Here is a 24,402-nt window from a genome sequence, read left to right as displayed (position 1 = left end):
GAAGAGGACCGCAGAATACTAAGCAATGAAATAGTGTTGGCAGGGTTTGCTATTTAATCCTAAATTCTAAAACAACTTATTCTTAGAATTTCTTCGTTTTGAATGATCTTGTATTTTGGTATTTTCGGTTTTAATTGAAACTTTTTAGTAATTTTATGCACTTTTGTCTTTTTATTCGTCTGTTTTTAAATAATTTACATTTATTTTTTATTTCAGTTTTATTAGTAATTTTAATACTTAATCTTATTTCAGTTAGGTTCTCCAATTTTCCTTTAGTTTTAAGCTTTAATTAGCAAAAAATGTTTTTTTTAATGGTTGTAGTTGGCCTATACCTCATTCCACCCTGTCTAGCTTACAGTTAGTTCAAAATGCAGCAGCCAGACGGTTAACAGGAACTAAGAAAAGGGATCCTATATCTCCGTCTTTGCCTCATTGCATTGGCTCCCGATAAAATTTAGAGTTGAAGATTTGTCTTTTTCTGTACAAGGCACTGCACAAAATGGCTCCGGGCTATATTTGTGATCTCATTCACAGCCTCTAGGTCATTAAGTTCATATAATCAGTTTCTTTTATTTGTCTCTCATTCTCGCTGGAGAAAAATCAAAAGGTGATTGAGCTTTCTCTGTAGTCACCGAAGACTCATTTTTATTCTCTGTGATGCTGCGTATTGAAGACTTGAATAGTCTGTGTTTTATATATGTATATGCATATATTTTACTTGAATTTCATTTAAATTATTCAGTTTTTTTATGTATGCATTTGTTTTCCTCTTTCTCACTGTAAAGCTCTTTGGATAAACTGTGTTTGTTTAAAATTTTGCTATGAAGTTTGACTTGACCTGGATTCTTCTGAAATATAATCCCATGAATATGAAAACTTTGAACTCCAAGTCAAAACCTGCGCTAATGTTTTGCATCTCTCACGACTGCATATAAACCAAAAGTGCAAGATGTAGCATAAACTTTTAAGCGAGTTGCAAATTAAAAATGTTTTACACATGTGTCTCTTTATGTAAGATTCTATTTAGCCTCCCATTAAGTTATAGTGTAATTCTGAGATTTATGTTTGTACTGCAAATATAAGCAAAGTCCCATTAACCAAACAAATCTAAAATGTTTTTTTTTTATTATTTAAATTAGCATAAAAAGCATGAAAAAAAACAAAACCCTAAATTTCCATGATACAAATTGAAAAAAGAAAAACTCAACTTTTACAACACAATGATACAATACAGCCACTAATGCTTTCATAAAGATGAAAATAAGCACTTTATAAAAAATATATCTCTACATTGTAACATAGAACATAGTGTTTGCCATTCAGAACATAAGGATCAATCTATATGTCACTTGACATCCGCACCTTGTTCTGAGAGACCTTGGTTTGAATTCACGTTATGGTTTCCATGTGTTTACATTTGGTGGGGAGTGTTTAAGGAAGTCAGATGAGGAAGGATCAACCAACAAATACATACATGACTATACCGTATGCTAACAGTTTTTCTTCCTTGTTTTGTAATTACAAAATGAAAGGGGAAAACAATCTCAGCTACAAAATATATCAACAGGAAACAATGTCCTTGTTTCCTTTTCTTCTCGGTTTTTAGAAGTACGTTATATTGGTCCTTGCCATCACCAGTGTGTTTGCCTATCCACAGTGCTAGATACACTTGATAATTCTCCCAGCACCACAAGATGGTGTGCAACTCCATTTTTCTACAGCTCGGCACAAGCAGCTGTTCTTAGACTGAACCTCAGTAAAATGGAAAGTCAAACTGTGAAAAGGGGACTTAATATTTGTGAGGCTGTGAGTGAAATGAGGGGGACCACACAACGTATTGCTTGAACTTTTGAGACTCTGCTGGCTCTCGTTGGAGTCTGGGTAAAGGCGACAGTTACTCTTGAGCTTCTTTGCCGGACATTTTGTAGATCTCTGTAGGCCCGTCCACATGTGTGATGGTGGTGGTCAGTTGAATGTCCTCTCCACTGTTTCCACCTTGATCAGCTATAAAGTTAAGGTGACAATATTTGTCTAGATGAAGATACAGCATAAACAAGAAAATACTTCTGACAAACAAAAAGACCAATTAGAAATGTTACTGATTTCATTTGAAGCAGGAAGTTTTACATCCAATCACAGGAATAATGTGACAAGTTAATATCCTCACATATGTTGTCTTGAAATAAAATTCTGAGTCCTCTTAGTCTGGGACCGAAACAAATTCTGTTTAGAACAAGACAAGATCTTCAAAAAAATGCTGGTACAGACCTAATGCCTTCAATATGTTGAGCTCAAAGAGAAGAGAAAACAACATTAGAGATAAAATCTGCATGGGCTGCTTTGGTAAGGATGTAGGCGTACACACTTATGCAAGTGTAACCACATTAGAGGTTACGTTTCTACCATATTCGACTTGCGTACAGATTTTTACCGGAAGCTGGATATTATTATAGTTTATAAAGTTGTAAATATGGATTTTTCTCTTACAAAAAAAAAAAAAAAAAAAAAAATCAGAGACTTTATTAACCCCCTGGAGCCGTGTGGATTACTTTTATGATGGATAGATGCACTTTTTTGGTCTTCAAAATCGTGAGCGCCATTCACTACCATTATAAAGCTAGGAAGAGCTAGGATATTTTTTTAATACAGCTCCTATTATGTTTGTCTTAGAGAAGATAGTCATATACACCTAGGATGGCTTAAGAGTGAGTAAATCATGGGATTTTGGGTGAACTAACCCATTAAGCGTGACTGTTTGGACTTATATGAAATAGTAACACTTTACAATAAGAGTCCATTTCAAACCACCTCCAAATTTGGTATGAATCAAATTTGAAAAATAATTAAAAAATACATAAATAAAAAAATTGATTTTTTTTTTTTTTAGATAGAATGTAATAGATAATAGAATGTTTTTTTTTTTGCTTATGCAGACTTTAAAAACCCATCTGAATACAATCCGAATATGCAAAACTATTTTTGCTGGCAGTCTGAATATAGCCTAAAAGTATGGAAGCATATTTTCACCATTTCTAACCCTTATTGGCCATTTAAAAAAAAAAAAAAAAAGCTTAGAAAGACTTACCAGTCAAGCATCTTTTTCTTTCTATAATAGTTCCATAGCACTTTTTCATATGCATAAATATTTGTATATAAACTTAGAATACCATTTAACTGCGTTTAAAAACATTTAAAAATCTAATCCACTTCAAAGTCTCTAGTGCCCACCAAGGCTGGATTTATTTGATCAAAACTACAATAAAAGCAGTGATACTGCAATCTTTTTACAATAATCTAAAATAACTGATCTCTTTTAGTACATTTTACAATGTAATTTATTCCTGTGATGGCAAAGCTCAATTTTTAGCACCATATTTTACTTACAAACATCTCATCAGTAAAGTCAATATAAACAGATTTTCAGCTCTTACATTTACTCAAATTATAATAGGTGGGGAATTAAGATATGACCATTGACAAGTCAAACAATATAATATCATTAAGTGAAAATTTCCTACCCACAATTTTTTTATTTTTTTAACAAAAAATATTGAAGTCATTTTTGGAAATCTACCTCCTGAATGACTAATCTAATAACATATGCCATTTTGGAACAGAAAACTGAAGAAAGTTTTACGCATGACATCAAGATATTGATGGTTTTCATTACACCAACCCAAGTAGGAAGCCTGGCCTAGATTAGAGACACCCACTGCTGCCAAAGAGGCCCATTTCCCCAAAAGAGAAAAAAAAAAGAAAAAAAAAAAAAAAAACATACGCCCCACCTTTTTCTGGCATCAAGATGAGCTTGTCTTAAAACAAACCAAACACCAGGAGACTGTATAACATGGTGCTAAGTGAATGCATTTGTAGTACTGCAGGTACCGATTTCTTTGTGCTGCTGACATGAAACTGGTTCTGCGGTTGCATTTTGCTCTTCAGGAGTCTTACCACTTGACTGCTCATCCCCGTAGCGTTTATGAGATGGCGCATAGAGGAACATAAGGGCAAACACATAGAGGTTCCACATGCCATAGATTCCAGTGAAGAAGGCGCTGTTCACCTGAACAGTGTACCCTCCCCAGTGCCAGTGACCCTCATTAACCTGTTAACATATAACACGTAACGCATAGATAATCTGAATGAATCCATCCATCTATAATCTGCAATGGAATATCATGTAGAAAAAGATTTAGTGGATAAATAATCTATACCTGGCTTATGATGAAGAAAATTACCGTCATGGCAGCACATGCCAGCGTGACCAACATCAGGAATTTGAAGCGGAAGATGAGGCCCTAAAACAAAACAAAAAATAGATATATAATTTAAGAAACTCAAGCTATAAACATGCAAAATGGTCAAATAAACACATGGAACTTGAAAAAAAAAAAAATGTTATGTTTGTTTTCATTCAGTATTCATTTTAAAAACCATCAGTTGATTATTCGGTATTATATATTATTCTTAATTGACATTAAAGAAAGCTACATACTACCATTCAAAATTTGGGGTCAGTAAGATTTCTTAATCTCTTTTTTTGTTTTTAATTATTAAATTTTATTCAGCAAGGATGCATTAAATTATAAATATTAAGCAGCACAACCGTTTTCATCATTGATAATAATAAGAAAACTTTCTTAAGCACCAAATCAGCATATTAGAATTATTTCTGAAGGATCATGTGACACTAAAGACAGGAGTAATGATGCTGAAAATTCAAAAATAATATTACAATTTAAAATAACTGTTTTCTGTTTTCTTATATTTCCCATTATTACATTTTTTTACTGTATTTTTGATCAAATAAATGCAATAAAAATGGTTAATAAACAGTTTGAATGGTAGTGTATTTAAATATATCTAGCAGCATAGTCATCAGCAGTCAGTTTATAATCATAAACTCTACCTTTAGTTTTAGCTATTTTCTAAACTTGTTTGAACAAACACTTCTTTTGTGTCTTCAACCAGAAAGCTTGCTAGTCGTATAAATGCTAACAGTATCTAGGTTACTCATTACCTCATAGTGCAGTCGACGAGCCTTCGTCATAGCAGGTAAGGATGACCTTTTCCCGCTGACATTTCTGAACACTTGGAACACCATGAAGCACAGGAACAGGAAGTAGAGACATGCACAGATTCCTGCTACAATGATGAAGGCCATCTGCACCAACCTCAGTTAAAGTCATAACTTAACAAATCTATTATGCTGATTTCTGTACTTCTGTGATATACACTGTGCTAAGAAATCTTCCTGTGGATCATCATTTAGTCTAGACGCCTTTACTACATGTTAAGACTGAACATATGTGGCACGCAAGGCAGCATAAGATGCATAACCATAATACAGACTGAACACCGCTGGGATTATCATCAGCCATCATCACAAACAGTTTCTCTTTGTTTAAGAAACATCTGTACCAACAGCCCCACACTTTCAGAAGGATACAGCCAGCTCCGTTCCAACATCTGAGGCCCAGATACTGTAGAAAGGATTCTTCAGCTGTACTCCTCTACGGAGGAAAAAAAAATGTTTACGCAGCAGCACTAAGCACCAAAGAACTCGAGTTAGATGGGAACTAAGGACAGTAACTTCATGCCAAGAATGCGTGAAGTTCAACTTGGCTCACCTCTCGCACATATCAAAGATGAAGAGGCAGAATGAGCCAAAAACTATGGGTCCAACCTGTTTCCAGTACACAGAAAAACGGTTTCTCTCAGTCTGGTCCTAGGAAAAAAAACAACAAAAGAATCCATTATAGTAATAAACTGTTTTAAATTTTGAGTTTGGCAATCAGGTCAAGTAACTCAGTTAGTAGCTCAAACACTCCATCAGTTGTCTGCTGTTTGGACAAAAAGGAAAAATGAGATACCATGAGATGTTCACCACAGAAGATGATCCAGAAGGAAAGCAGCATGGCATAGAAGATGCCCTGACGGATGTCACCAAAGAGCAGCATCCAGGTCCAGTCGAAACCCACCGAGAACCATTCCACTGGGATATTTATGAAGGTCATGGAGATTCCCAGAGCGAAGATAACTCTAAAAGTGAGCAAAGTGTACAGAGATAGGATCATTATCAATATACTAGCGAAGATCACTTTATTACCAACTTTTCTATCATGAGAACTCTCAAAAGATTTTAACATAGTAATGGATATTACATTGTTAATGTATTTGGTCTTGGTGAAATAGCACTGCTTTATTGCTGCTGCTGTTAAATATTGCTGTAGTTGTAGATTAATGCTGCAGAGCAAGTACAGGAACTTGCTACTGCCAATACATAAACTGATACGCTGCTAAACATAATGCTGCTGACAAATTGCATATAGAAAAAAAAAAAAATTACCTATAGCAGATCTATATGTTTAGCTGGGGAAGTGGAGGGTTTCAGAGGAACTTTGAAAGCACGCAGCCGTTATAGTGAATGCTAAACAGCCATTTAAATGATGTGAGCAGCAAGCTCATTGGCTGCAAATGCGATATGAACCCATCAGTTAACGGCCAGTAGTTAACTATGAAAATATCATCAGTTTGCGTTAAGGATCCATCAGCCTGCGCCATCTAGAGTTTCATGACAGAACTAGGCATGTATCTGAGAAGAAACCAAAAGAGTAGAACCAAGAAGAACCAAAACATCTTGCTCTTTGTTCTCTAGTGTTCAAAAGCAGCCATGCTGGGACAAGCTAAAACACAGTTCGGTGAGACCGAGATGGGGTGTGGAATGTGACTTCAAACACATGAATCACAACATTCCAGCCTGCCCGATTGAGGCAGAAAGAGACCATATTGTGTTGGAATGCTGGGAATGTCCCATGAGTTCAACTCTGGTGAGGGTACGAAGGTGCATTTGTTTGCCGCAGATGTGAACAAAGCAGCTTTTCAGCTGTTAAAAAGTAAAACATGATATTAAATGACATGCAATCCCACAATAAAGAAAAGGATATGTTTTTGAAAGAAAGAAAGTGTTTCATGAGCAGTAATTCAGCATATCTGAATGATTTCAAAAACTAAAAGAATTACAGGGGAAAAAACTAGACGCTTAGCTTCCTCTCAAACATCAAGGGCACAAAAAGCTAGCTGTGAAGTACAAGAATGCAAGATAGCACACATCCATGACGTCAACTAAAAAAAAAAAAAAAAAAAACTGTTCCCTGGAGACATGCAACTCAAACACTCACAGCGTCTCTGTTGGCTCCACTGGCATGAAGCAGCATTCTGGCATCATTCCAGTAAAAAGAAAATCAGCAGGGAGCTCATGTCACACATTCTTGGGCTCCTCTTTGAGATGTATTCTAGTTTCCATCTTGACACTTTAGTGGAAAAGTATGCTAGTCGGCTCGGAAAAGCTTTTAAAACATGAAAAAATAATTATCCTGTCTGCAAGTTGCACAAAGAATGACTAGCTGAGAGCTTTCCGTCTTCTGGGACTGCTAGTGCCAAACCAGAGTGAGGGAGAAATGGATGGATGGTGCATGTGGCGTTTAGTTTGTAAAGAAGAAAGATGAAGTGAAATGATGAAAACGATTTATTTAGCAAATATCAGTTTCCATTAGTATCAGATCTTGGCCATCTGACTATAATGGTGTTATATAAAACACTAGCTACGCTTACATAGACACCTTTTGTTTGGTGAATTCATGCGCATGCGTAGCCCTTTCCAGTTTTGGGTTTCAATCCAATCAAGTGTTTACATGTCCTCTTGATTGGATTAGAAAAGGTTTAAACCATCCCTTACAATCCAAATTAAATTGTAATCTGATTTGGCCAATTCATTTTGATTGACGGAGTTACATGTGACTTTATTCCAACTGTGCTACTAGTCCGATTACAATCGGATTATCAGAATCCATGTAAACGCAGCTACTGTTTACAGAGCAATGCATTTTGTATTGAGAAATTAAATGCCAAATGCATTCCTGCAGCTCAAACAGTTGAGCGTGGCACTAACAACGCCAAGGTCATGGTTCAATTGCCAGGGCATGCATGAACTGATAAAATGCAAAAACTTTCAATCAATCTAAGTTTCTTTGAATAAAAGCGTGTATACCATATGCATAAATGTAAATGTATGAAGTTTTTGATTTTCACCTGAATTAACAACAACAACAACATCAAAAATCCCACTGACGTACTCTGAGCCATATTTAGAGACCAGAATATTACAGAGATTTGAGGGAGGACTCATTTGACTCGGGCCAGTAAGCAGGCACCTAACAACCACATAGCAGCACTGTAAAAACAACTCGTAACCCCTTTCAACCAATGCCCTGGCAACCACCCCAGCCAGAAAATGTTAATAATAAAATGTTTCCTATGGTCACACCAGTGTGAGGATCTAAGCTCTCTCATATTTCTTTATTCCATTGACCAGTAAACTAATAAAACCAGAAAAAATATAGTCCCATGATAACTTTTGACCTAGAAGCCAAGTTTAACGTAATCTAAATCTAAGGAAGTGACAGAAACATGGCTTTACTTTTCTAGCAGGACGGGTGGCCGGGTCATCTGGGTGATTCTCTTCCAGTACCAGATCATGATAATGAGGATGCTGGGAGTGAGGAATGTCTTCATGGCAAACCAAACCTTGGTGAAGCCACCGTTTTGATGAATGCTCTGGAAAGTAAGATTGAGAGGGACATTACAGTGACATCATGAGAAACACATTAAGGACACTTAATTGATGGGTATGGTTGTTTGCTGAGAGCCAAATAAGAGGAGCAAGCCAAACAAAAGTGAAGATTAAGATGTGATGCAGTCCAGATGTCTTCAGTCCACTAACATTTGCATAACCATTGCCCTGTCCAGAAGTTTGTGCCAATTATAACAAGCCGAGACAGGGCCAAAATCCTCCCATGCAAACAACGCTCAAACAAAACCGCCTACACAACGATGAGTTTTAAACATGCATCCTATGACTATATTCATCAAAGTCACAATCTGAAACTCACCACAAGACGGATGTCTTTGATTTCTCCAATCCCAATGTTGACTTTTTTGCGTTCATTGACGGGTAACCGGATGTTGAGGAGATAGTACTTATGGGCCACGCTGCCAACCTCCATAAAGGGCAACAGGTCACAATCATAGTAACGGCCCTCATTCTCAAAAGTCTTAAAAAAAAAAAAAAAAAAAAAAAAAAAAATTCTCTTACAGAGATTGAAGGGAACTAAAAATGTAGACGCTATATTCATTTTGACAATTGAATAAATTGATCAACAACAAGCCGCAGCCTTATAGCTTGTAGAATGGTCTTAACACTTCCAGTAAGGAGTGAGTTGGATCTGGTATGGGTCAGAAATGACTATTGTGTTTACCTTGGTTGCAGTGAAATTGCAGCTCAGTTTGCGATGCTCTATGGAATGGGCCATCTCAGTCCACTCACTCAGGGTGCTGTCTCTGTAGGCCAGACCAACGTCCATGGTGACCAAAGCTCCATCATCTACACGCCCACATAGAACACACTTACTTCATTTTGATATTGCACTTTAACCACTAACAGTTGCTGCATTATAGATCAATAAATATAATTAAATAATAACCCATATGACTTCCTTTCTTTCTTCTGTGCAACACAAAAGATGATCCTGGCCAAACTTTTTTCAAATTATAAAAATGAACTGGGAGAGAGTCTCCAGCTCCAAAAGTACAATATAGTATTTATTACAAAAATGGTCCATATGACTCGTTTTCCCTGTTAATCCAAGTCCCCTCAATATATACAATAGCAACTGACTGGGAAAAAAAAAAAAAAAATACATTCAAGTGATTTCATTTATTGCCAGATAATCTTCCCCTGTTAACCGCTACAACTGGATCAAGGTCGGATTCATAAAACACTAAGAATAAAATTCTTCTTATATTCAAACTTAAGAACAGAGATAAGAATATTTGGGTAACACTTTACAATAAAGGTTCATTTGTTAACATTAGTTAATTATATATTAACTAACATGAACTAACCATGAGCAATACATTTGTTACTGTATTTGTTAAACATTAGTTAATAAAAATACAGCAGCTCATTGTTTGTTCTTGATAGTTCAGTGTGTTAACTAATGTAAACAATTACTACTCTTGATTTTAATAAGATAACCTCTAACTTGTCTTAAATGCCCAAAAAGTAAAATAGCTTGAGACAGACTTTTTAAAAACAACTATTTCAAATACATGTCACATTAAAAACTGTGACTGCAAGTGGTGAACTCCCGTCAAGCCATTTGTGATGAAAATGGTTTGCACTTAATATGATTATTAATCATATTAAGTGCACTGAAGGCAGTGCAAAAAACGGCCTTTAAGGTGTTTGACATTAAGCAGATTAGCGAGTCTTCTGTAAGTACTGCCATAAAATCAGATAACAAAGTCCATTTTTTTAAAGAAAGAAAAAAAAAAAAATAATAAATAATCTTAAGTTATTCTAGAACTTAAGAATTTCTCAAGTACTTGTTTCAAGTATTAAATTCAGTCTGTTACTCACACAATCACATATGGCGAAATGACAAAATTAGTCGGGATATTCCTCAAATTCATGTTTTGTGTTCCGAAGGGGGGAAAAAAAAAATTCACACAGGCTTGCAACAACATGAGGGTGATTAAAGGATGACAGAATTTTCATTTTCGAGATCATCTTATCTCTTCAAGACCTTCACATCTGGAAAAATTAAATGAGTGCCTGCTGACTGAAGAACAGCAGCGGACATTTATGCACAAGGCCAAATGCAGACGTGAAATGACAGATTCATGACAGCTCATACCATTCTCATGAATAAGTCTTGTCATCGTTGTGTGGCTAAAAGTAGCTCAAGGTAACCTGGGAGTCATTTAATCTATGGACAGTGGACACCCCATTCAAGTCAATCATAACCTCACAGATGGGCATTTCCCTAAATGTTCAAAACTCAAGCAGCAAATATGCATGAGGGATTGTCAGAGTATTACAGAGTCATGTGGTATGATTTTTCTGAGCATTGGGGGAAGCAGGAGGTAGCTGGGAAAGGGGCCCGTGGTTTAGATCGCTTTGCACAGCCCTGTGTGTTCCACTTCACCTCTCTAAAGAGATCCTTGTTGTGTTATGAAACAAGCTGGAAAGAACTAAAGAGAATTCCTGGACATGGAGGGCTGAGCTTTATGGGGGGAGGGGCAGGAGGAAAAGAAAGGCAGAGAGCGGCAGACATTATTAGCCGGTCCTCTTTCCTCCAGCGTGTTTGCAGTGGCCCCCACCTACGAGCGGCTGTGCCAAAGAGCTCTGAATGTCAGCTTAGCGCACACAAACATTCCGCCCGGGCGCAGCGCGCATCACCCCGGCGACTAAGCCATTTCAACAGCTGTGTTATTGCTGGAGACCAGCCAAACTGTTGCTGCTTGGGCCAGAGAGATGAGAAAGCAAGAACCAGCGGCACTCCATGGAAAATAAAGCAGAGGCGATGGTGACAGGGGCGTCACTAGACCTTTTTCATCAGGGCACAAGCCCTAGTAAAGTTTTGCTGTGCCCCTGTAAAATTTTCCTGATAAATCATTGTCTGATGAGTTAGGTTACAATAGATAGATTCATCTGAAAATAGACTTTCCTATTCATTGAGCATTATCATTTACACCTTTTGAATTAGTTAAAACTTTATTGTAACAAGAAATGAAAATATCCTGCACATTCTCTTCAATCATACGCCCACTTGCTGTGCTCCTCCTCCTCCACTTTCCCCGTGGAATACTCGACTTGCAGTCAGTCAGACAATTAAACATTTAACTACCAGGCTAACGCTTAGTGCTTTAGTTGAATGATGATATACCATTTTCCAGATTTCATTTATGCTGGGCACTTAATGACTAGCTGAAACATTCTAAGACTGAACTCAAAACACTTAGGGTGTAATCACACTAGGCACTGTTGCCTTACACTGAGCCCAAGTTGCATTGTTCACCTCTTCCAAGTGGGCCAGGGATGGCTAAACGAACCTTGCACCGGCACAGTTTTCCAAAACTGCAACCTACCTGGAGTCTCCAGAAGTGCAAGGTGTCAGGATCTCAGAGACTTAGGTTAGGTTAAGAATCCTAAAAAATGACCCCCACTTAAAAGGATTAGACCACTTTCAAATAAAATTTTCCTGATAATTTACTCACCCCCATGTCATCCAAGATGTTTATGTCCTTCTTTCTTCAGTTGAAAAGAAATTCATGTTTTTGATGAAAACATTCCAGGATTATTCTCCTTATAGTGGACTTCAATGGCCTCCAGACAGTTGAAGGTCAAAATTACAGTTTCAGTGCAGCTTCAAAGGGCTTTAAACGATACCAGATGAGGAATAAGGGTCTTATCTAGCGAAACAATCGGACATTTTCGAAAAAAATACAACTGTATATGCTTTATATAAACAGATGATCGCCTTGCACATGCTTCCGCTTTCTGTATTCTTCAAAAAGCTTATGCTGTATGTCCTACACCGTCCCTATTCTACTTACGAAAAAAAAAAAAAATCAAAACTGGCGCTGGGTTCGTTCTGTAAGTTGAATAGGGAAGGCGTAGGACATACAGCGTAAGCTTTTTGAAGAATACAGAAAGCGGAAGCATGTGCAAGGCGATCATCTGTTTATATAAAGCATATACAGTTGTATTTTTTTTTTTTCAAAAATGACTGATCGTGTCGCTAAATTAGACCCTTATTTCTCATCTGGTAAGCCCTTTGAAGCTGCACTGAAACTGTAATTTTGAACTTTAACTGTTTGGAGGCCATTGAAGTCCACTATAAGAAGAATAATCCTGGAATGTTTTCATCAAAAACCTCAATTTCTTTTCAACTGATGAAAGAAAGACATGAACATCTTGGATGGCATGGGGGTGAGTAAATTATCAGGACAATTTTATTTGAAAGTGGACTAATCCTTTAACCCTCTGGAGTCTGAGGCTGATTTGGGGCCCTGGAGAAGTTTTGACATGCCCTGACATTTGTGCTTTTTTCAGTTGTTCATATACATATTAATGGAAAAAGTGTCAACACTGTATTCAGCACGAACTAGGCTACCATGATATGTGAGCAACATGTATGTACATGTTTGTATTTTTGAAGGAATAACGTTTATGTGTGGTTATTGAAAAAAAAAAAAAAAAAACTTGAAATAAGGCCAAAAAATAAATATTTAATATGTGTTCACAACACTTCTGGGTATTGGAGGTTGTAAACTAAAATTTTTGCTTCGAAATAAAGTCAAAATTATCCTGCCTACACATTCATATAAAACAATATAGATATTTAAATTTTGTCAAGAAACACAGTATGCATGGAGGTGTGAATCTTCATGAAAAATGCTGTGATTCACACCTGAGAAGACAAAGACCCGCATAATAAGCCCTTTCAGTCAGGTAGACTATGTGAAAAAACCCTGTGAACATGTCTCAAGCTCATCATACTGTATATCAAACATACAGAAAAAACAGCAATACTGTGAAATAATATTACAATTTAAAATAATGGTTTTCCACAAATGACTCAGTGAAGAACAGGCATACCATGTGACATTCCAGGAACTAGCAACAGAGCCTTCCAGAGATCGCTAACCATGGCTATAACATGCAGAAACACACTTTTTAAGATAATAAATACATGATCGCGACGATGTGTATTGCCTCAGAATTTGCATCTGAATAGCGCTCGCTCCGTGGGTGTGGCCGAATTAGTGGATAATGAGCTGAATCTCGGATGTCTGACATGGCTCTATTTTCACTTAGATTACATAAAAAGAGAAAAAAAATATTTTTTTCTCGATTTGACTTACACGATTTAAAACCTGACATTTCAACGTGTCTTTAGACATAAGTCTCATTTTTGTGTCATTAGTATTCACTAAGTTACAGTTAATTTTCTGAGAACTATCAGATTGGACTTCGTTCAGAGGGAGAGGAGAAATCACGCATCATGTTAGTTTTCTTTATTTTGCAAAAAGCACAACATTTTGTTTTTACTCTGAGTGTACACAAATGAAAGAAGATATTCTATAGTTTCAATTGATATATTATGTCTCTGACAAAAAATTTAGTATTTTAAAGGAACACTCCACTTTTTTTGAAAATAGGCTCATTTTCCAACTCCCCTAGAGTTAAACAGTTGAGTTTTACCGTTTTCGAATCCATTCAGCCGATCTCTGGGTCTGGCGGTACCACTTTTAGCATAGCTTAGCATAGTTCATTGAATCTGATTAGACCGTTAGCATCGCGCTTAAAAATGACCAAAGAGTTTTGATATTTTTCCTATTTAAAACTTGACTCTTCTGTAGTTAAATCGTGTACTAAGACCAACGGAAAATAAAAAGTTGTGATTTTCTAGGCTGATATGGCTAGGAACTATACTCTCATTCAGGCGTAATAATCAAGGAACTTTGCTGCCGTTCCATGGCTGCAGCAGTGCAATGATATTACGCAGCGCCCGTGAGCCCCTGCTTGCACAGGGAACGTGCCTTGCAACCATGGAGACGTTTGTGAGAGACGCTGTTTAATATCATTGCACTGCTGCAGCCATGATACGGCAGCAAAGTTCCTTGATTATTACGCCTGAATGAGAGTATAGTTCCTAGCTATATCAGCCTAGAAAATCGCAACTTTTCATTTTCTGTCGGTCTTCGTACACGATTTAACTACAGAAGATTCAAGTTTTAAATAGGAAAAATATCAAAACTCTTTGGTCATTTTTAAGCGCGATGCTAACGGTCTAATCAGATTCAATGAACTATGCTAAGCTATGCTAAAAGTGGTACAGCCAGAACCCGGAGATCGGCTGAATGGATTCGAAAACAGTAAAACTCAACTGTTTAACTCTAGGGGAGTTGGAAAATGAGCCTATTTTCAAAAAAAGTGGAGTGTTCCTTTAAGTCTGTTTTACTACAATGTGAAAAAAATCCTGCAAAACGTGCCGGCGCGTTACCCGACTCCAGAGTGTTAATAATAATCACAAGCATTGTGATTGTAAAATACTAGACTAAAAGACTTTTTTTTTAATAGGCTTTATATTATAGACAGATTGAGAGTGGTCCTTCAAGAGTCACTCTCAATATGTCTGTCTATAAAGCCTATACAAAAAAAAAAAAAAAAAAAAGTAATCTCTTCATACATCTAAACTAATCCAACTCATTCAATTCTATTACATTACATTATAGGATTTATAGGATTATAGGATTTAGAATTATATAGAATTATAGGATTTTCTAGCCTCAGATATCTAGATTCTGACAATTGACAACAGTTGTATAAAACATAACAGTACAAACAACAAAATGTGAAACTGCAACCTGATGATGTCATGCAGCTGTTTTGATGACACAAAATGTGTTTAAGAAGTTGAGTTGCATTGGTGTCTTTAACCATGTGCAATCTGTAATTTAGAAGTAGGAGTAACATGTCTTTCTCTTCATCTTTCTCTGTACAATATGACACTTTTTCCTAATGAATTTCTGAATTTTCCAAACACTGCACAGTTCGCCTGTGATGGGTGAATTCTGAGTGCCAAAAGAATCCCTTCTAGGACCTTATTAGAAAAGACTGTTGACAATCTGTGAGGTCTTGCTCGGAGAACAGGACACAACAGAGAGAGAAACAGTTCTGGCAGAAGATCACACAAGACTCATGGTAAACACATAACATCTGGCTGAGGAGGATCTTCTAGGAGAGCAAATTCCAGATGGTGCTACAAAACCCCGAACAACAAAAATAGTTCTGAAAAGTGCTGAATGCTAATGAATAATGCAATGATCTGCGGTAAAGACTTTTGCAATGAGAACATTGTGCCAAACAAGTGAAAAATGTTTGTCACTGGTTTATCCACAAGCACGTGCTTCAGGGTGGAGTATATAACAGCAGGAGCATGGTGGCTTCCACGCTAGCAGTTAATGTGTTAAGAAACCAAAAAAGACTCCTCCTACATTTCTCAAGACATGAATAGCCAAAGTAGCTCATGCTGCTAGAAGGAGCCGATGTTCCGCTCACTTTCCCAGACTGCTCTAGCTCGACAATGGCTCTTCATTAGTGGCCAGTGTTATCCGTTTAATCCTGTCTTTGAAAGGGCAGACTTGGAGCCGTTCCAGATCCCCACCCTCCCACAATCAGATGATTTTAAATGGCAACAGTACCATGCAAGTCTACACGGCTGGAACCAGTCAGGTTCAAACAAAGACACAGTAACTTGACAAATCAAGAGACACTATCAAGAACCTGATTAAACTAAGAAATTGTGATGGAATGTAACTGTCTTTTTAGTTAAAATATTAATAGACACCACATTTAGGCTACGCCTAGACTAGATACATTTGAAAACGCATCTTTCTCTCTACTTTTTGGCCTTCCATCCACACAGAGACAGTGTTTTTGTCCTGCAAAAACTGAGCTTTTTGAAGACAATCTATAAAGGGTATACATTTGAAAATGCCATTTTCACATTGAAGTGGGGACTGTAAAAAATTAAGGTATTTGAAAATGATGACAAATGTTTAGACGTGATCTATTGTACCAATACATCTCTCTTTAAACTCTCTATGCGCCATTAAAGGTGCCGTAGAATGCGTTTTCAAAAGATGTAATACAAGTCTAAGGTGTCCCCTGAATGTGTCTGAAGTTTCAGCTCAAAATACTCCATAGATTTTTTTTTATTAATTTTTTTATCTGCCTATTTTGGGGCATCATTAAATATGTGCCGATTCAGGCTGTGGACCCTTTAAATTCTCGTGCTCCACGCCCCGAGCTTGCGACTGCCTTAAAGTTCACACAGCTAATATAACCCTCAAAATTGATCTTTACAAAGTGTTCGACATGCAGCATGTCTAATTGCGTAAGTACAATATTTATTTGGATGTTTACATTTGATTCTGAATGAGTTTGAGGCTATGCTCCGTGGCTAACAGGCTAAAGCTAACATTACACACTGCTGGAGAGATTTATAAAGAATGAATTTGTGTTTATGAATTATACAGACTGCAAGTGTTTAATAATGAAAATAACGACGGCTCTTGTCTCTGTGAATACAGTAAGAAACGATGGTAACAGTACATTTAACAGTACATTAGCAACATGCTAACAAAACATTTAGAAAGACAATTTACAAATATCACTAAAAATATCATGCAATCATGGATCATGTCAGTTATTATTGCTCCATCTGCAATTTTTCGCTATTGTTCTTGCTTGCTTACCTAGTCTGATGATTCAGCTGTGCACAGATCCAGACGTTAATACTGGCTGCCCTTGTGTAATGCCTTGAACATGAGCTGGCATATGCAAATATTGGGGGCATACATATTAATGATCTCGACTGTTACGTAACAGTTGGTGTTATGTTGAGATTCGCCTGTTCTTCGGAGGTCTTTTAAACCAAAAATCTAATTTACATAAGGAGGAGGAAACAATGGTGTTTGAGACTCACTGTATGTCATTTCCATGTACTGAACTCTTGTTATTTAACTATGCCAAGGTAAATTCAATTTTCCATTCTACGGCACCTTTAAATTTCATATTGTTGCTAAAGATCAATTTTACATTTTCATATTACATTACTGCAAAGTGTGAGTGCAAAATGAATGCACCAGCAAGTGGTGACACATTTTGCTATGATTGTGCCAGAAGAATAGCATGAGAACTCTGCTCTCTCAGTATCACCTAAGTGTGCTTTTATTACATTTTATTCACGCACAGTAAGATGATATAAGCATTTTGTGATGCTTCAGTGTGGATGATAAACTTCTTTAAAGGGATAGTTCACCCAAAAATGAAAATTATCCCATAATTTACTCACCCTCAAGCCATCCTAGGTGTATATCACTTTCTTCTTTTAGCCAAACACAATCAGTTATATTAAAAATATCCTGGATCATCCAAGCTTTATAATGGGAGTGATTGGAGGATGAGTTTTTTGAAGTCCAAATAAGTCCATCCATCAATCATAAATGTACTCCACACAGCTCCAGGGGGTTAAAGGGTTAGTTTCCCCAAAAATAAAAATTGTGTCATTAATTACTCGCCCTCATGTCGTTCCACACCTTAAGGGTATGACCTTCGTTCATCTTCAGAACACAAATTAAGATATTTTTGATGAAATCCGAGAGGTATATGACTCGTCCATAGAGAGCAATTCAACCAACACTTTCAAGGTCCAGAAAGGTAGTAAAGACATCGGTTAAAACAGTCGACGTGACTGCAGTGGTTCAACTTTAATTTTATGAAGCGACAAGAATACTTTTTGTGTGCAAAAACAAAACAATAATGGCTTTATTCAACAACATCTTTTCTGTCATTCTCATATGTTGTTTGCGTCCAGCACTTCCAGGTTCTATGTCAGAACGCTGACTCATTATTGGCCGGCTCCTGCGCCAGCATCACACACACATGTCGTGCTGCTCACGTGATTAGCTTTGGCTAATACTGAGCCGGCATTCGGACGTAAACACGGAAGCCTTCACTGTGCTTACTGCGGCAACAATATAAGGATGTAAAGCTTGGAAGAGCCAGGATATTTTTTATATAACTCTGATTGTGTTTGGCTAAAAAGAAGAAAGTCATATACACCTAGGATGGCTTGAGAGTGACTAAATTATGGGGTAATTTTTATTTTTAGGTGAACTATACCTTTAAAACTCTTGAAAAAGCTAGTGTGGATGACGAGCTTTTAAAATGAAAATTCTTTTCACAAATGTATCTCTGGATTAATGTAGACAGCCTTAATCTTCAAACGTTGATATTGCATCTGTATCCTAATTCATGAAATGGCAACGAAACCAGATGGCAGGAATACATTCTTTTTATTATCCTCCAATTGTCTTTGTCAAAGCCTAGAGCGGTTCCCCCCCTACCTGCATGCTGACTAAATCCTTATTGAGGTCCCTCAGGCTCCAACTACAACAGTGGGAAAACAGACTATCCATCATTGTTAGTCCTCTCACAGCATGTGAGAAATCCAATCTACTTTTGGGTGAATAGAATGGGAAATTCCTTTGGGTGTTCACACGTCCCCTCCTACACTTTCAGCAAAAAGTGATGTTTTTTTAAAAGCTTAAAAACCATATAGTGATATCATGTTTTTGTGTTTTTGCAGGGTAGATGAGCAAAATATAACCTTAAACACATACAATGAATCACACGTTTTCATTACTTACCAATGGGGTTTTTTATTTTGAAGGCGATGTCAAACTGGAGGATAACCAACATGAACTGGAACCAGGCACTCATCTCTCTGTTGGGCAGAGGAATGTGGACCGCAAACACAATGTTATTGGCCTCGATTCTCTTGGCCGTGGCTTCATCAAAGTCTCTGATCTTGCTGCACTGGTCGGGGCCCCATGGCATGAACCAATTGGAGCCCTTATGGTGGGTCTTCATGGTGTCCACACACTTGGTGGCCAGGTAGTGGACGGCGGTGGTGGGGCTCGGAGCTGTGGAAACAGATTTGAATATCATTTAAAGATTAATTTAAGAATGTTCTTTCTAATAATTAATAATTTTTTTGTGCACATATTTTACACAAGTAGGAGATAATGAAAATCTCTTTCATGTGAATTGTACAGGAAAGGAAGAAATGAAAGAACCTTTTTGAATTGCATGAACCTTTTTTATATTCATCTTTTTTTATCAATTTATTTTCTCATTAATGCTATTTGATTGTCCCGAGATGACTCCTTAGAATGTTTTCAACCAGTTCAATAAAAGCAAATGTAAATAAGAGAAAATTATTACATGAATTGTCAACAATTAAATAATTTATATAGAAATTCACATGCATATCAAACTAAAACAATACAGACTGAGAGAAAATAAAATATAATATAAAGTATAATAAAAACAAAGGGCCTAGACAATGAATACAAGACTCGTAAAGTGACCCTCTGATAAACTCTTGCTAAGAGGGAATCATTAGCATGAGAAAGTAAAGACAGGCTTCCTCCACCATTCAAGAGGCTGGTCCTGGTAGTTTGTTAAGTATGAGTCAATAGATCCCTTCCTGGGTCATTGAGGACATCTAAAGTGACCGGGAAGTGAGAGATAATATGAACCAGCCTATGGCTTGAGGACACTGTTCAGGCTCAGTCTCTATTCCAGCAGTGTTCAGTACTATTAAATCCAATATAATTCAGTGAGAACACAATTCAGATGTTCACAATATCTTAACAGCTAATGGGTGGACTTAAAAATTGAGGGGCACAACCAGTTCCTGTGAAATATACTAAGCAAACAAAATTAACTAAACTAAATCTCTCCAAGTTCAATTATTCATTGACCCACAATGCTGGGAACAAACCCTCTTCAAAATACCACCATAAAATAATAGTTGCCTTTCGGCCGGTGACCTCATGCAGTGTTTAAGATGTCCAATAACAGGGGGAACAGTGTGCCTTTCTACTCAATTACCCAGTCTGCCACCAGCCACCGAACAAACACAAAGGAATCCCGCTTCATTAAATCAATCGCAGACAAGAATAGCCAAAGAAAGCTAATTTATCACCATTCATCCCACATTCTGCAGGAGACCAAGAAATGATTCCCTTCCTATCAAAACCAGGTCTGAGGTTGATAAGAGGAAGCGTGGATGAGGACAAACCCATTTTTTCCTCATTGGAGCAAAACTAGAACAAGCTAAATGGAAAAGAATACTCAATCCTTAAGATAGAAGGGAATATTTGATCGCTATGCTGTCACATAAAATGGCAAAGAATAACATTGGTGAGGTCTTTGTGAAAATGCAGGCAGGAGCTGGAAGAGCCTGTGGGCACAGAGGACTGTTTGTTCAGATGTAAGATCAAAGAAAAGTTCTGGAGATGCACCTCGTTTAACCCTTTATTGGCTAATGTGAAGTGGACTGACTGCTTTAACTGCAGAATACAAGGCTGGCAGACGTACACGTACACTTCACAAAAATAACGTTTGTAATATACAACATACTACTTCACTGTTAAAAGAAATGTTTGTCTATTGTTTGCGCACAGAATAATGTCTATAACATCACGCTTTTGTTTTGTTGTATGTTTCTTAAATGTTGTACTAAGGTTTCCCTTGAGTTTTATTAGTCTATTTGCTATACTACCTTTGAATTATACATGATTATTTAAAAGTTTAAAATATAAAATGTGCCATTTATGATATTTTATCGTGTTGTACTCGCTACACAAACAAGTGTCGATACACAATGCAAGTATTATAGCAAAACCTCTTAATAGTTATCAAGCTATTTTAAACAATACTGACCGACAAATAAACTCTTTCATGGTCAAATTCAAGCTCAAGTGGGTTTAAACAAGCCGAGTCTTTATTCGTCTAGTTCCTCATGGCATTTCCAGGGACCCGGGAAAAACAAGAGACTTCAAGGCGCTGAAGCAGCGAGTAAAAATCAATGTCGCGTCTATCTTATCGGCTCTCAAACTTACAGGCGAAATGCTGAAAGCAGCAGCACAAAGACTGCAGCAGTCGACGGGGTGAAAATAAGCGCCCATCTTTGACACTACTGTAACAAAGCCATTTTGCAACTTTTCATTTGCTATAAAAAAGTCCACCTAATGTTGCACACCAGAACGAATGGCTACACACTGTGAAGCAAAAGCCAACAAAGCCTGAACTATCAAATCTAGGCGGAATTGTAAAAGTAGCTACTCACCAATCAGTCCTCCGACCATAAAGGAGAACGCTTGGAATAAAAGCAGAATTACTCCCACAATCACCAACTTTTTGGTGCTCATATTCTCAATAATTGCTCCAGCCATTTTTAAAGTGTCTCTTTTTCTAGGATTGAATGCAAAGAAACGAAAGTCAAGGCATCCAGGTGGACCAGTGCACTGTCCGAGATTAAGTGCGCGACACAGGCACTGTCTCAAACCCTAGTGAACTGCCCGTGTTGCGCTCTTCATAGGGAACTATAGGGGAAAGGGAATGACCACGTGACCCACCCTGCATCAGGAACTCAGAAGAAAAGAGAGTACGTGACGTCATACCAGACTCTTGGCCAGATGCACAAAAAGCCCAAAGCTTTTCATTGGCCTCATGCAAAATAGCAGTGGTTGATTTTATGCTTTCAACATTTTTAGAGCACGACATTTGCTCGGTCTTTTAATACAAAAAAATATCATTTTGTAATCTGTGGTAATCTCTACAAATCGTTATGTTTAAGATTATGTACATTTTCATTATCAATATGTATTAAGAATGAAGATTGTTCTTGTTTGAAAACTGCAACAGAAAATGATTCTACAGGAAAAACATTCACTGACAGTCTATGTGGCTAAAATTATGCTGTTCTATGAATTTTTCAGAATGTGCTGGAGGCATCTGAGAGCCTCCCCAGCTGCCATGCAAATGTGACAATAGGACAGACCTGCTTCATATTTAGCCTTGTGTTGCTGCTACAGTTGGAAATGTTCAACTCTGAGGGAGTATACAAACATATTTTATAATATTATATGGGTATTATTTAACCGTTTCAAATTCAGGCCACTCATTTTCAATTGTGTTGCTCTTTCAGTTTTTTTTATAGAGCCTCCTCAGGTGTCAGCATGTGAGAACTTAAAGGAACACTCCACTCTTTTTGAAAATAGGCTCATTTTCCAACTCCCCTAGAGTTAAACAGTTGAGTTTTACTGTTTTTGAATCCATTCAGCCGATCTCCGGTTCTGGCGGTACCACTTTTAGCATAGCTTAGCATAGTTCATTTAATCTGATTAGACCGTTAGCACCTCACTCAAAAATGACCAAAGAGTTTTAATATTTTTCCTATTTAAATCTTGACTCTTCTGTAGTTCCATGATACGGCAGCAAAGTTCCTTGACTATTACGCCGGAATGAGAGTATAGTTCCTAGCCATATCAGCCTAGGAAATCCCATCTTTTAATTTTCCGTCGGTCTTAGTACACAATGCAACTACAAAAGAATCAAGTTTTAAATAGGAAAAATATTGAAACTCTTTGGTCATTTTTGAGCGAGTTTGAAAACTTGATTCTTTTGTAGTTACATTGTGTACTAAGACCGACGGAAAATTAAAAGATGCGATTTCCTAGGCTGATATGGCTAGGAACTATACTCTCATTCCGGCGTAATAATCAAGGAACTTTGCTGCCGTATCATGGAACTAGAGAAGAGTCAAGATTTAAATAGGAAAAATATCAATACTCTTTGGTCATTTTTGAGCGAGATGCTAACGGTCTAATCAGATTCAATGAACTATGCTAAGCTATGCTAAAAGTGGTACCGCCAGATCGACTGAATGGATTCGAAAACAGTAAAACTCAACTGTTTAACTCTAGGGGAGTTGGAAAATTAGCCTATTTTCAAAAAAAGTGGAGTGTTCCTTTAAAGGTAAACTGTTTGAAAGCAGATGACAACCTCTGTAAAACGTTCTCAGGTCTTGAACTTGAAGGTTGATTAATCACAGTAGTCCACAATATTTTTAAAGAAGAACCTTTGCATTGTGTTTCTAGCCCAGTCCAGTGGCAGCTCTGTTTTTTTTTGGTCAGCAGGCAGCAGCTATGTTGAGTTAAGCAGTGTATCATCTCCCCTGGTAGAGACAGGCTGCTGCAAGAACACATTTTCACATGTGGATAAAAAGAGAGCTGTAGATCTCAAGAGGATGATACAGGGTGGCTTCAGTTCAGGACAATCACCATACATATACTCAGCTAGGATTTTTAGAACAAAACTCAGTTGCTGTAAAAATTTGTTCAAAACGTGCATGTGCATCATGATAGTGATTTCAGACAAGCTTGTTTTTTTGTGCCAAACATGGCATTATAGGGACACTAGAGAAAACAGGTAGCCTAGCAGCTTCTTGGAAAAAACAGTGCTATTGAATAGTGTCATAGTTTTATTAGACCTGACCACCGCCTATGACTCATATGACTTAGTCCTGTCCTGTTTAAAGTCTGAGGAGGAGTATAACAGATAAACATCCAAGTCTATAATTGTGATCCAAATTAAAATGAACGTTGTAATACAATTATTTTTGTAGTAAATCAATTATTCATACACAACCATTCAAAAGTTTGGGGTTGGTATCACTTTTCAATATTTTAGAAGGTCTCTTATGCTTACCAAGACTACATTTATTTGATTGAAAATTCATTAAAACAGTAATATTGTGAAATAATATTAAAATAGAAAACAAATGTTCCTAACAAGGCCACATATTTATGTCTGGGTAGATTAGATTGTAAGCAAACAATAAGTTCTTGTAATCAACGTGTTGCGGAGGCTGGAAAAATGGACAGGAATAAAGATCTGAACGGTCCAACAGAAAGTCTAGTGTGGCACAAGTCACACAAAATTTTAATGATACTCTAAATTCCCCAGATCTCAATCCAATTGAGCACCTGTGGGATGTGCCGGATCAACAAGTTCAATCCACGGCAGCTCCACCTCACAACCTTGAGAACCTGCTGCTAATATCTTGGTGCCAG

General features: G+C 37.2%; 1 protein-coding gene across 1 annotated transcript; it reads right to left on the bottom strand.

The window, feature by feature from the left end:
• Positions 1-1,172: 1,172 nt before the first annotated feature.
• Positions 1,173-21,856, bottom strand: wls (Wnt ligand secretion mediator). The gene is made up of 12 exons (XM_067362646.1): positions 21,615-21,856; positions 19,126-19,401; positions 9,318-9,442; positions 8,952-9,113; positions 8,480-8,616; positions 5,874-6,042; positions 5,631-5,728; positions 5,450-5,513; positions 5,021-5,164; positions 4,215-4,298; positions 3,952-4,105; positions 1,173-2,004 (listed from the first exon to the last, which is right to left on the bottom strand). The coding sequence occupies exons 1-12, from the start codon at positions 21,718-21,720 to the stop codon at positions 1,895-1,897; spliced, it is 1,629 nt and encodes a 542-aa protein (XP_067218747.1). The 5' UTR covers positions 21,721-21,856; the 3' UTR covers positions 1,173-1,894.
• Positions 21,857-24,402: the final 2,546 nt, after the last annotated feature.

Source organism: Chanodichthys erythropterus, chromosome 16, assembly GCF_024489055.1.
Source record: "Chanodichthys erythropterus isolate Z2021 chromosome 16, ASM2448905v1, whole genome shotgun sequence".
Lineage (NCBI taxonomy): Eukaryota > Metazoa > Chordata > Actinopteri > Cypriniformes > Xenocyprididae > Chanodichthys > Chanodichthys erythropterus.
Note: the sequence above shows the minus strand (reverse complement) of the source record. Positions and strands in the feature narration are given on the sequence as shown.

Excerpts from the sequence above, each read along its gene's own strand:
- wls (XM_067362646.1), bottom strand. The coding sequence starts at position 21,720 with ATGGCTGGAGCAATTATTGAGAATATGAGCACCAAAAAGTTGGTGATT. Across the intron at positions 6,043-8,479 it reads CCACCCGTCCTGCTAGAAAA|AGTTATCTTCGCTCTGGGAA; the intron begins GTAAAGCCATGT and ends GCTCACTTTTAG. Across the intron at positions 5,514-5,630 it reads ATCTTTGATATGTGCGAGAG|AGGAGTACAGCTGAAGAATC; the intron begins GTGAGCCAAGTT and ends TTTCCTCCGTAG.